The sequence below is a fragment of the Pan paniscus genome, chromosome 10 (genome assembly GCF_029289425.2).
Source record: "Pan paniscus chromosome 10, NHGRI_mPanPan1-v2.0_pri, whole genome shotgun sequence".
NCBI classification, from domain to species: domain Eukaryota; kingdom Metazoa; phylum Chordata; class Mammalia; order Primates; family Hominidae; genus Pan; species Pan paniscus.
The window spans coordinates 132,995,718-133,008,011 of NC_073259.2; the positions used below are offsets into that span (position 1 = coordinate 132,995,718).

At 48.8% G+C, this 12,294-nt stretch overlaps 1 protein-coding gene, 1 non-coding gene and 1 pseudogene across 4 annotated transcripts; all 3 read right to left on the minus strand.

The window, feature by feature from the left end:
- UBC (ubiquitin C) lies at window positions 1-4,222 on the minus strand. 3 transcript variants are annotated; one of them, XM_008971119.4, is made up of 2 exons: window positions 4,083-4,222; window positions 1-3,269 (listed from the first exon to the last, which is right to left on the minus strand). In XM_008971119.4, exon 2 carries the CDS (start codon window positions 3,264-3,266, stop codon window positions 69-71), a length of 3,198 nt encoding a protein of 1,065 aa, XP_008969367.2. In that variant the 5' UTR covers window positions 3,267-3,269; window positions 4,083-4,222; the 3' UTR covers window positions 1-68. The 3 variants fall into 3 exon arrangements, with proteins under 3 accessions (XP_008969367.2, XP_063449834.1, XP_063449835.1); XM_063593764.1 differs by having other exon boundaries at window positions 1-2,817; window positions 4,083-4,150; XM_063593765.1 differs by lacking the exon at window positions 4,083-4,222 and adding an exon at window positions 3,501-3,633 and having other exon boundaries at window positions 1-2,817.
- LOC134728505 (large ribosomal subunit protein eL22-like) overlaps window positions 4,140-12,294 on the minus strand; it is a 25,091-nt pseudogene continuing 16,936 nt past the window's right edge.
- TRNAA-UGC (transfer RNA alanine (anticodon UGC)) lies at window positions 11,283-11,354 on the minus strand. The gene has a single exon. It is a non-coding gene; the product is annotated as a tRNA-Ala (tRNA).

Below are 12,294 nucleotides of genomic sequence, written 5' to 3' on the forward strand. Positions count from 1 at the left end.
TTGGGAATGCAACAACTTTATTGAAAGGAAAGTGCAATGAAATTTGTTGAAACCTTAAAAGGGGAAACTTAGACACCCCCCCTCAAGCGCAGGACCAAGTGCAGAGTGGACTCTTTCTGGATGTTGTAGTCAGACAGGGTGCGTCCATCTTCCAGCTGTTTCCCAGCAAAGATCAACCTCTGCTGGTCAGGAGGGATGCCTTCCTTATCTTGGATCTTTGCCTTGACATTCTCGATGGTGTCACTGGGCTCCACCTCGAGGGTGATGGTCTTACCAGTCAGGGTCTTCACGAAGATCTGCATCCCACCTCTGAGACGGAGCACCAGGTGCAGGGTGGACTCTTTCTGGATGTTGTAATCAGACAGGGTACGACCATCTTCCAGCTGTTTCCCGGCAAAGATCAACCTCTGCTGGTCAGGAGGGATGCCTTCCTTGTCTTGGATCTTTGCCTTGACATTCTCGATGGTGTCACTGGGCTCCACCTCGAGGGTGATGGTCTTACCAGTCAGGGTCTTCACGAAGATCTGCATCCCACCTCTGAGACGGAGCACCAGGTGCAGGGTAGACTCTTTCTGGATGTTGTAGTCAGACAGGGTGCGCCCATCTTCCAGCTGCTTTCCGGCAAAGATCAACCTCTGCTGGTCAGGAGGAATGCCTTCCTTGTCTTGGATCTTTGCTTTGACGTTCTCGATGGTGTCACTGGGCTCGACCTCAAGGGTGATGGTCTTGCCAGTGAGTGTCTTCACGAAGATTTGCATCCCACCTCTGAGACGGAGCACCAGGTGCAAGGTGGACTCTTTCTGGATGTTGTAGTCAGACAGGGTACGACCATCTTCCAGCTGTTTTCCGGCAAAGATCAACCTCTGCTGGTCAGGAGGGATGCCTTCCTTGTCTTGGATCTTTGCCTTGACATTCTCGATGGTGTCACTGGGCTCCACCTCGAGGGTGATGGTCTTACCAGTCAGGGTCTTCACGAAGATCTGCATCCCACCTCTGAGACGGAGCACCAGGTGCAGGGTAGACTCTTTCTGGATGTTGTAGTCAGACAGGGTGCGCCCATCTTCCAGCTGCTTTCCGGCAAAGATCAACCTCTGCTGGTCAGGAGGAATGCCTTCTTTGTCTTGGATCTTTGCTTTGACGTTCTCGATGGTGTCACTGGGCTCGACCTCAAGGGTGATGGTCTTGCCAGTGAGTGTCTTCACGAAGATTTGCATCCCACCTCTGAGACGGAGCACCAGGTGCAAGGTGGACTCTTTCTGGATGTTGTAGTCAGACAGGGTGCGCCCATCTTCCAGCTGCTTTCCGGCAAAGATCAACCTCTGCTGGTCAGGAGGGATGCCTTCCTTGTCTTGGATCTTTGCCTTGACATTCTCAATGGTGTCACTCGGCTCCACCTCGAGAGTGATGGTCTTACCAGTCAGGGTCTTCACGAAGATCTGCATCCCACCTCTGAGACGGAGCACCAGGTGCAAGGTAGACTCTTTCTGGATGTTGTAGTCAGACAGGGTGCGCCCATCTTCCAGCTGCTTTCCGGCAAAGATCAACCTCTGCTGGTCAGGAGGAATGCCTTCCTTGTCCTGGATCTTTGCTTTGACGTTCTCGATGGTGTCACTGGGCTCGACCTCAAGGGTGATGGTCTTGCCAGTGAGTGTCTTCACGAAGATTTGCATCCCACCTCTGAGACGGAGCACCAGGTGCAAGGTGGACTCTTTCTGGATGTTGTAGTCAGACAGGGTACGACCATCTTCCAGCTGCTTTCCGGCAAAGATCAACCTCTGCTGGTCAGGAGGGATGCCTTCCTTGTCTTGGATCTTTGCCTTGACATTCTCAATGGTGTCACTCGGCTCCACCTCGAGAGTGATGGTCTTACCAGTCAGGGTCTTCACGAAGATCTGCATCCCACCTCTGAGACGGAGCACCAGGTGCAAGGTAGACTCTTTCTGGATGTTGTAGTCAGACAGGGTGCGCCCATCTTCCAGCTGCTTTCCGGCAAAGATCAACCTCTGCTGGTCAGGAGGAATGCCTTCCTTGTCTTGGATCTTTGCTTTGACGTTCTCGATGGTGTCACTGGGCTCGACCTCAAGGGTGATGGTCTTGCCAGTGAGTGTCTTCACGAAGATTTGCATCCCACCTCTGAGACGGAGCACCAGGTGCAAGGTGGACTCTTTCTGGATGTTGTAGTCAGACAGGGTACGACCATCTTCCAGCTGTTTTCCGGCAAAGATCAACCTCTGCTGGTCAGGAGGGATGCCTTCCTTATCTTGGATCTTTGCCTTGACATTCTCGATGGTGTCACTGGGCTCCACCTCGAGGGTGATGGTCTTACCAGTCAGGGTCTTCACGAAGATCTGCATCCCACCTCTGAGACGGAGCACCAGGTGCAGGGTAGACTCTTTCTGGATGTTGTAGTCAGACAGGGTGCGCCCATCTTCCAGCTGCTTTCCGGCAAAGATCAACCTCTGCTGGTCAGGAGGAATGCCTTCCTTGTCTTGGATCTTTGCTTTGACGTTCTCGATGGTGTCACTGGGCTCGACCTCAAGGGTGATGGTCTTACCAGTCAGGGTCTTCACGAAGATCTGCATCCCACCTCTGAGACGGAGCACCAGGTGCAAGGTGGACTCTTTCTGGATGTTGTAGTCAGACAGGGTGCGACCATCTTCCAGCTGTTTTCCGGCAAAGATCAACCTCTGCTGATCAGGAGGAATGCCTTCCTTATCTTGGATCTTTGCCTTGACATTCTCGATGGTGTCACTGGGCTCCACCTCGAGGGTGATGGTCTTACCAGTCAGGGTCTTCACGAAGATCTGCATCCCACCTCTGAGACGGAGCACCAGGTGCAGGGTAGACTCTTTCTGGATGTTGTAGTCAGACAGGGTGCGCCCATCTTCCAGCTGCTTTCCGGCAAAGATCAACCTCTGCTGGTCAGGAGGAATGCCTTCCTTGTCCTGGATCTTTGCTTTGACGTTCTCGATGGTGTCACTGGGCTCGACCTCAAGGGTGATGGTCTTGCCAGTGAGTGTCTTCACGAAGATCTGCATCCCACCTCTGAGACGGAGCACCAGGTGCAGGGTGGACTCTTTCTGGATGTTGTAGTCAGACAGGGTGCGCCCATCTTCCAGCTGTTTTCCAGCAAAGATCAGCCTCTGCTGGTCAGGAGGGATGCCTTCCTTATCTTGGATCTTTGCCTTGACATTCTCGATGGTGTCACTGGGCTCAACCTCGAGGGTGATGGTCTTACCAGTCAGAGTCTTCACGAAGATCTGCATTGTCTAACAAAAAAGCCAAAAACGGCCAGAATTTAGCGGACAATTTCCTAGTCTAACACTGAAAATTACATATTGACCCAAATGATTACATTTCAAAAGGTGCCTAAAAAACTTCACAAAACACACTCGCCAACCCCGAGCGCATAGTTCAAAACCGAAGCTTCAGCTACTTAAGAAGACAGGTACATAAAACCGACCAAAGAAACTGACGCCTCACTTATCCCTCCCCCTCACCAGAGGTCCGGCGCCTGTCGATTCAGGAGAGCCTACCCTAGGCCCGAACCCTGCGTCCTGCGACGGAGAAAAGCCTACCGCACACCTACCGGCAGGTGGCCCCACCCTGCATTATAAGCCAACAGAACGGGTGACGTCACGACACGACGACGGCGCGCGCTCCCAAAGGTACGGGTGCACTGCCCAACGGCACCGCCATAACTGCCGCCCCCGCAACAGACGACAAACCGAGTTCTCCAGTCAGTGACAAACTTCACGTCAGGGTCCCCAGATGGTGCCCCAGCCCATCTCACCCGAATAAGAGCTTTCCCGCATTAGCGAAGGCCTCAAGGCCTTGGGTTCTTGCCGCCCACCATGCCCCCCACCTTGTTTCAACGACCTCACAGCCCGCCTCACAAGCGTCTTCCATTCAAGACTCGGGAACAGCCGCCATTTTGCTGCGCTCCCCCCAACCCCCAGTTCAGGGCAACCTTGCTCGCGGACCCAGACTACAGCCCTTGGCGGTCTCTCCACACGCCTCCGTCCCACCGAGCGGCCCGGCGGCCACCAAAGCCCCGGCCAGCCCAGCAGCCCGCTACTCACCAAGTGGCGATCACAGCGATCCACAAACAAGAACTGCGGCCCAAATCCCGGCTGCGACGGAACTAGCTGTGCCACACCCGGCGCGTCCTTATATAGTCATCGGCGTTCACCGCCCCACGGAGATCCCTCCGCAGAATCGCCGAGAAGGGACTACTTTTCCTCGCCTGTTCCGCTCTCTGGAAAGAAAACCAGTGCCCTAGAGTCACCCAAGTCCCGTCCTAAAATGTCCTTCTGCTGATACTGGGGTTCTAAGGCCGAGTCTTATGAGCAGCGGGCCGCTGTCCTGAGCGTCCGGGCGGAAGGATCAGGACGCTCGCTGCGCCCTTCGTCATGACGTGGCAGCGCTCGCCGTGAGGAGGGGGGCGCCCGCGGGAGGCGCCAAAACGCGGCGCGGAGGCCGCTGCACCCGGAGCGGGTGGGCGGCCCCTCCCCTCAGCCCCCGCGATCCCCTCGGGTCGCGAACCCCGCGTTCGGCGGACGTGGGGCACGCACCGAGCGCCTTCTGCAGAGTCGGGGTCTCCCTCCCCTCCCTCCTGACCCGCCCTGGCCCACCCTGCGAGATGGACGGGCCTTTATTTTTGGGTCACATTTGAGGTAATGACGGGGCTTCCTTTGCTCAGCCCCCTTCAACCTCCCTGAGCCTCCCAGGCCGGTCGCGGGGGGCTCCCGGGGCCGCGCCCATCCCCCGCTGCGGGCCGCGGGACAAGGACAATGACTCGGCAGATCTCAGGGCGGGCGTGGCCCTAAAGCTGGGGAACGCTCGAGAACTTTCCAGGGGAGACACTGCAGAGGAGCTGGGTGTCCAGGTTAAATTTGGAAAAAAGAGGCGGAAACCCCACACAGTTTTATTTTAGCTGGAACCCAAGGCTGAGCGAACGACATCCTTCTAGACTGTTCTTCCACCTTCCTGTACATTCTGAGGGCCAGGTATGGAAAGGTCCTACTTGATGCCAACAGGGAGGCATGGAAATTTCTCTGGTTTCAATGGGTACGATTATTGTAAGCAGGATCCATTCAATAATCGGACCCATTTAAACCGGAGATTTTAAAAGACAGGAATAGAATCCCAGCCCTATTTCAGTGCAGGGTAGGGTGTCAAATATGAAATGTAATTCTACAGGGCAATTCTATTTTGGTAAAAGAAGTGGGGAGAAAAGCATCACCAGCCAGCTTTTTAAATTTTTACCACAACCTATTTTGTGATCCCTACGTGTCATTTCTTCAGTATATTTTTAAAATGTTTTAAAATATATGAACATGGTGAGATTTTTTAAATGTCTTTTTAAAGTGTACAGTGAAAAGTCTCCCTCATGCCCTCAATGTCCCAGCCACTGTTCCTTCTGGACTCTTCTACAAATAGTCCCTGTTTCTACAAATGTATTGGAGGTAGGGAGGCTATTTTGATTTCTACCCTTGAAAGCTTCAAAACAAGAGAAAAAGAGGCTACCAACTGAAAAATATTTTGCCATTAGGAAAAGGCTGCATTCTTGTTTTAAGTTATGAACATTACATTATTTAAACGGCAGACTTAAAATATGCATCAAAGCAAAATGAACCTGCTATATATTTTCTATGGTAACCCATGTTTGTGTGTATTTACGAAAATCCAAGATCTGTGCATTATTCAAAACAGACTTTGACATCTCCAATTTTTAACATTTTAAAGAGAATGAATTCATGTGTTACTGGGAAATTAAAACGAATAATAAAAGTGTCATTTTCCAGGATTGGCAGGATACCCCAGTGATTTCCAATACACATTTCTGCAAAGTTTTTGTTTTTTGTTTTTCCCCTAGATTTCGGGAAGGAGTTTTGAAGGGATTAAAAAGCTGAGATTCTTTCTGAGGTGACCAGGCCTGGCTTTCAACCACGCCCTGGTTGCTTTTGGCTGTTACTCTGCTGCAAGCCTTGTGATTCATGTTGTTTAAAGGCTGAGTCACCAGCTTTGTGACATAGCTTTTTTCAGAGTCCAAAAGGTACGGAGAAAAAACAGCCCTAACTGCAGAGGCAGGGGAGGGAGAGGAGGACAGGAGGAGGAAAAAGGAAGAAGAGGGGATGAGGGTAGGGTGGGTAATGGGCCAAAGGTTAGCTGCAAAGAGAAACCAATGTTGTCTCTAGCAGAAAAAAATTATTGAAAACATCCCAGCATTCCCTGACTTAAATGGTTATTGAAGCAAACAGAAATAAACCTTTCTCCAAAGTCACTGAGGTGACAGGGAAGAAAATGGCCTCCCAAAACGCAGGTGTCTGATGTTTCTCTACAACAATGGTTCTCAACAAGGAGTGATTTGCTCTTTCAGGGGACATTTGGCAATATCTGGAGATATTCTTGGTTGTCACAACTCAGGGGAGGTTAGGGGGTGCTACTACTAATACTAGCACTGTTGGTAGACACCAGGGATGCCACTGAACATTCTATGAGGGACAGTCCCCCACAACAAAGAATTATCAGACCCAACATATTAATAGTGCTGAAATTAAGAAACCCTGTCCTACAAAGGATTTTTGTTGTTGCAACAACTGCTTTTCTATTTTCCGAAAGGGTTCCCAAAGTCTAAATGTCCCACTTGGACTCAGGAGTCAGGTATCAAGTCACGCTCTTAAAACCTAAATCCTGCTGACCTAGAATGCGATGTGCTAGAATGTGCAAGAATCGGGATGAGTCACTGGATCCGTTTTCAGTTCGTTCCACCCACAGATCCGTCCTTTGCAGGCGCCCCAGAAAAGATTGCTTCAGAGCTGGCACCAATGGAGAAGGGACAGAGGCCCAGCAACAGGACGGGATTGGCAGGCGGAAGGGAGCGTGTGAGGACCTGAGCTCACAAAGGGCCGGGGTGCTGGGCTGCAGCTGGGGAGGGCGGGGGTGGATCAGCGCCTGCTCCTCCGCCTTCGTTTTTCCCCTCCCCCTAAAGATTCAGTTCCCCCTTCTGAAATTCACCACCTTGTATGTGACTTAATCCAGCCCCATGAAACTGTCTGAGAGCATGAGTGCGGGTCAACAAACTTGCTTCCCCCAAGAAAAAGGGTGGAATCAGAGAGGTGGTGGGAAGGGTTTGCCTTGCTTTGTCATCGCTTATATAACCATAAAAGGTTGTCAAGGACGCCTGCAGGTTAGAGGCCTGGCAAACAGGAAGTGAAAAAAAAAAAACCTGGGGAATGTGTTCTTCTTCCTGTTTCTGCTTGTGCTGTATAACTGTGTGGTGGAACACAAACCGCTCCAGCTTAAAAATAACCCATTCATCTCAGCGGTCAAAACCGGACTTAGCTAGTCTCCAAATTTGCCTACTTTAGGAACATTAGGAAGTTATTTAACCTATTTGGGCTTTGTTTGTGTCGTTGTTTGGTTTTGTCTTAAAATTGTGGTAAAATACACATAAAATTTACCATTCTTAAGTGTACATTTCTGTAGCATGAAGTACATTCAGTATTGTGCATCAGCCATCACCACCAAGCCATTTCTGGAGCTCTCTTCGTCTTGCAAAACAAACTCTGTCCCCATGAAAAACTAATTCCCCATTTCTCCCTCCCACCAGCCCCTGGCATCCACCATTCTACTTTCTGTCTCTATGAATTTGACAACTCATGTGACCTTATATAATAAGCTTTGTTTAAGGGTAAAATAAAATTTAATAGTTGAAAAAGCACTTTTTTCAAAGAGTATTTCTAGGAAGCTCCAATTCCTGACACCAACCTTTAACAATAACAACTCCCTGCGGTATTTTTTTTCCTTGTCATGCACTAGTAGAAATATTTGGCTTTGTTTCTTTGTTTTTTGAAACAGTATCTCGCTCTGTCATGCAGTGGTATGATCACGGCTCACTCTGCAGCCTGGATGTTCCGGCTCAGGTGATCCTCCCACCTCAGCCTTCTGTGTAGGTAGGACTACAGGTATGCGCCACCACACCTAATTTTTGCATTTTTTGTAGAGAGGAGGGTTTCGCACTTTGGGAGGCTGAGGCCGGTGGATCACCTGAGGTCAGGTGTTCGAGACCAACCTGTCCAACATGCTGAAACTCCATCTCTACTAAAAATACAAAAATTATCAGGTGTGGTAGCTCACGCCTGTAATCCCAGCTACTCCAGAGGCTGAGGCAGGAGAATCACTTGAGCCCTGAAGGCAGAGGTTGCAGTGAGTCGAGATCGTGCCACTGCACTCCAGCCTGGGTGACAGTGAGACTCTGTCTCCAAAAAATAAAATAAGAGATGGGGGTTTCACCATGTTGCCCAGGCTGGTCTTGAACTCCTGGGCTCAAGTGATCCTTCTGCCCTGGCCTCCCACAGGGCTGGGAATACAGACGTGAGCTAATGTGCTTGGCTGAAATATTTAATTATAAGGTACAAAGTAATGTCATATAAGTGTGGGGTCATAGTAAGAAATAAAAAATAAAAATAAAAAATATTGAAAAAAATAGCCAGGCATGGTGGCCTACACGTGTAATCCCAGCATTTTGGGAGGCCAACGTGAGAGGGTCACTTCAGCCCAGGAGTTAAACACCAGCTGAGCTACATGGTGAAACCCTGTCTCTACCAAAACAAACAAACAAAAATTAGCCAGGCGGTGGTGCATGCCTGTAGTTCCAGCTGCTCAGGAGGATGAGGTGGGAGGATCACTTGAGCCCAGGAGTTTGAGGCTGCAGTGAGCTGTGATTGCACCACAGCACTCCAGCCTGGGCAACAGAAACAGACCCTGTCTCAAGCAAAATAAATAAATAAATAAACAAAAGAAGAAACAAAGTAAAACAGAAGTGAAACTGCCTTTGCAAAAGTCATAACAGAAAATTATTACAGTGAAAGAGATCTGACCTCACTGACTCCATCTCGCGTCTAACCTCCAAACTGTCTTTGTTCATTCCTAGGTGTAGGCTGAACTGACTTTGGAGGAGCTTAGTTTATAGTTTAATTTTGAAACAAAGGTGATAACAGCCTTTTCCTAAAACAAGCCCCCTTCCTGCCTGCGCACTAGACTGCTTTGCAGGACTAACAAATTGGCCACAAGATTACAAATTATGGTTTAGGAGTCACGCAGCTGGAGACTGCAAGATTCTGTCCATGCTGAAATTGCTCCTGAGGATAACATCACTATTGTAAAACCTAAGACCAGTGCTTGAGATATTTTGCATACTCTGCACTCAGTGGGCCGACTGACACCACCCAGATTGATAAACTGGCTCATCTGGTCTTGTGGCCCCCACCTAGGAACTGACTCAGGGCAAAGGGACAGCTTCGACTCCCTGTGATTTCATCTCTGACCCAACCAATCAGTACTCCCGATTTCCCGACCTCCCTACACACCAAATTATCCTTCAAAACTCCAATCCCTGAGTTTTCAGGGAGACTGATTTGACTAATAGTAAAACTCCCGTCTCCCACACTGCCAGCTGTGTGTGAATTAAACGTTCTCTATTATGGCAGGGCGAGGTGGCTTGCGCCTGTAATCCCAGCACTTCGGGAGGCTGAGGTGGGCGGATCACAGTTTCCCTGTCTTAATAAATGGGCTCTGTCTAGGCAGCGGGCAAGGAGAAACTGTTGGGCAGTTACAGAAGCATGTAAGTTTTGTGTTAGGCCTGATGACTTCAGAAATGATCTTCAATGATTTTCCCCTAAAACCTTGTTGACATTTAGGGAGAAATAACCTTTCCTGAAGCTCATTAGAAACAAGCTGTCACCAATGCGTCACCACCTAACTGGTGAGTCAGTTCGCAAGTTTCATTTTCCTCATCTCAAAAATGAAAGCTCTATCTAGATCTAGGATTAGACGCTTTTACCATTTGAAACATGAAGTCAAGTCAAATGAAAGAAAGGGGCTGACAGGTGAGGAATTCATTATAATTGCAAAGAACTGTACCACAGAATGCAGCCGTATCCCTTCTTTCATTCTTATTATTATTTAGAGAGCTGGGAACTGGTTAAACTTTAAAAAATATAATTTATTTTTATGTATTTATTTTTGCCTAAAGATCATTCATGCAAGTAAATCAATGTCCCCTCCCCTCCCCTTCCCCTTTCCCTCCCCCTTTCCTTCCCCTTCCCCTTCCTTTCCTTTCCTTTCCTTTCCTTTCCTTTCCTTTCCTTTCCGAGCCAAGGTCTCCCTTTGTTGCCCAGGCTGCTTTCAAACTCCTGGCCTCAAGCAATTCTCCTGCCTCATGCCTCCCAAAGTGCTGGGATTACAGGCCTGAGCCACCATCTTTTGCTTTCAGTGATAAAATACAGAAACACAGTGGAGGTGAAAGCAACTCCATCTTGGTTGCTAATCCACCAAGATAACTTCTGATTAATGCCTCTTCCAGGAAGGTCTCTAAGATTTCTACTTTACTGTTACCATAAACTCTGCCCTTAGATCAGAACAACCTAGATCATAAATCCTTCCCTTATGCGGATTCACATAACATTCTTGCCTTGCTTGAGGGGTCAACTTCAATTGTCCTACATATATTCCTTCCCTATGGTATGGAAGCCCTGGGTCGGGGGTTATGGCGCAGCAAACCTTATATCCTCTGATGACCACCCTGAGACTATGGCTTGTGTTGGTAAGTCCCTAATAAATGTTTTTTCCTGAGAAACTGGGTTTGTCAACCCCTTTCTTTGGCCTCTCAGCTCCCTTGGCCTTTGGGGTAGGTTTGCATAGGCCTGCTCACCCCGGAACACAGTGTATGAATATAAATGTAAATTGCACTTGCATTACAGCCGTGGAGACGTGTTGCTGAGGAAGCAGAGAGCAAAGCCCCGCTGGGATGCGAGTTTGCTTTTGGGTTCCTCCCATGCAAATAAGGTGGTTCGTGGCAGTGCAGAGGAGGAGTGAGATGGCAAACAGGGGGGCCCAGACCTTCCAGCAACTTACACACTTGCCCTCTGATGGCCAAGAATGCGTCAACAGCCCTCGAGGCCAGTGCAGTACAATCACAGTGGCACGAGATGTGGTGTACACTCCCCAAATGATCATCCTGCTCACTTTTGCTGTGGTTTCAGTCATCGAGTCAGGTTTTGCCTTAACACTTTGCTGCTGATTACTCCCATCAGCCTCTTCTAACTCATGTGCATTTGAAACATTAGAGATTTCAGAATGGGAAGATCACACCTGGTGTGAAAATCTGAGCTCCAAGTAGTGCCTGGAATCACAATACTTATGATAATCACATCCATGGCACTTTAATGATAAAGAACCACGGACCAAAATGAATACAGAAATCAACAAAACTACAATGGAGATGCCGGGGATCGAACCCGGGGCCTCATACATGCAAAGCATGCGCTCTACCACTGAGCTACATCCCCCTCCCTTTTCTGTACTTGCTTTTGGAAGTCCTTGCTATACTCTATTCTTAAAGGCGTTTTTCCTGTTTCCACGTGTCTCATTTGTATTTTTGGTTTTTATTATTGTTTGGACGCATAACAATTGTGCACATTTATGAGGTGTGGTGTGATGTTGTGATCTATGTACACAATTTGTAATGTTCAAATCAGGGCAATGACCACATCCATCCTTTCAAACATGTATCATTTCTCTGTGCTGGGAGACATTAAAAATCCACGCTTCCAGCTATTTGAAAACGTACAATAAGTTGTTGTATTCACTCTATAGGGACACTGGAACTTATTCCTCCTATTCAGCTGTACTTTTGTATCCAGTAACCCCCCTTTGGCTATCCCACCTCCCCCCACCTTCACTACCTGCAGTAACCACTATTCTGTCTGTGAGACCAACTATTTCAGCTTCCGCACGTGAGTGAGATCATGCAGTATTTATCTTTCTGTGCCCGGTTTATTTCACTTTAGGTAATGTCGCCCAAACTTAACCATGTTTTTATTTTTGTTTCGTAGAGGAAAAATGACAGGATTTCATTTTGTTTTGTATTTTTTTAAGGTCGGATAGTATTCTATTGCGTATGTACACATTTTCTCTATCCATGTATCTGTTGACGGACACACCTAGGCACTTATGAATAAAGCTGCAATACACACGGGAGTGCGAGAGGCTTTTAGTTTTTGGTTGGTTGGTTTGTTTTGAGACAGAGTTTTGCTCTGTCGCCCAGGCTGGAGTGCAGTGGCATGATCTGGGCTCACTGCAACCTCCGCCTCCTGGGTTCAAGCGATTCTCCTGCCTCAGCCTCCCGAGTAGCTGGGACTACAGGCGTGCACCACCACGCCTGCTAATTTCTGTATTTTTAGTAGAGATTGGGGGGGGGGGGGTTTCAGCATGTTGGCCAGGCTGGTC

Coding starts and splice junctions, on each gene's coding strand:
- UBC (XM_008971119.4), bottom strand. CDS start 3,266: ATGCAGATCTTCGTGAAGACTCTGACTGGTAAGACCATCACCCTCGAG.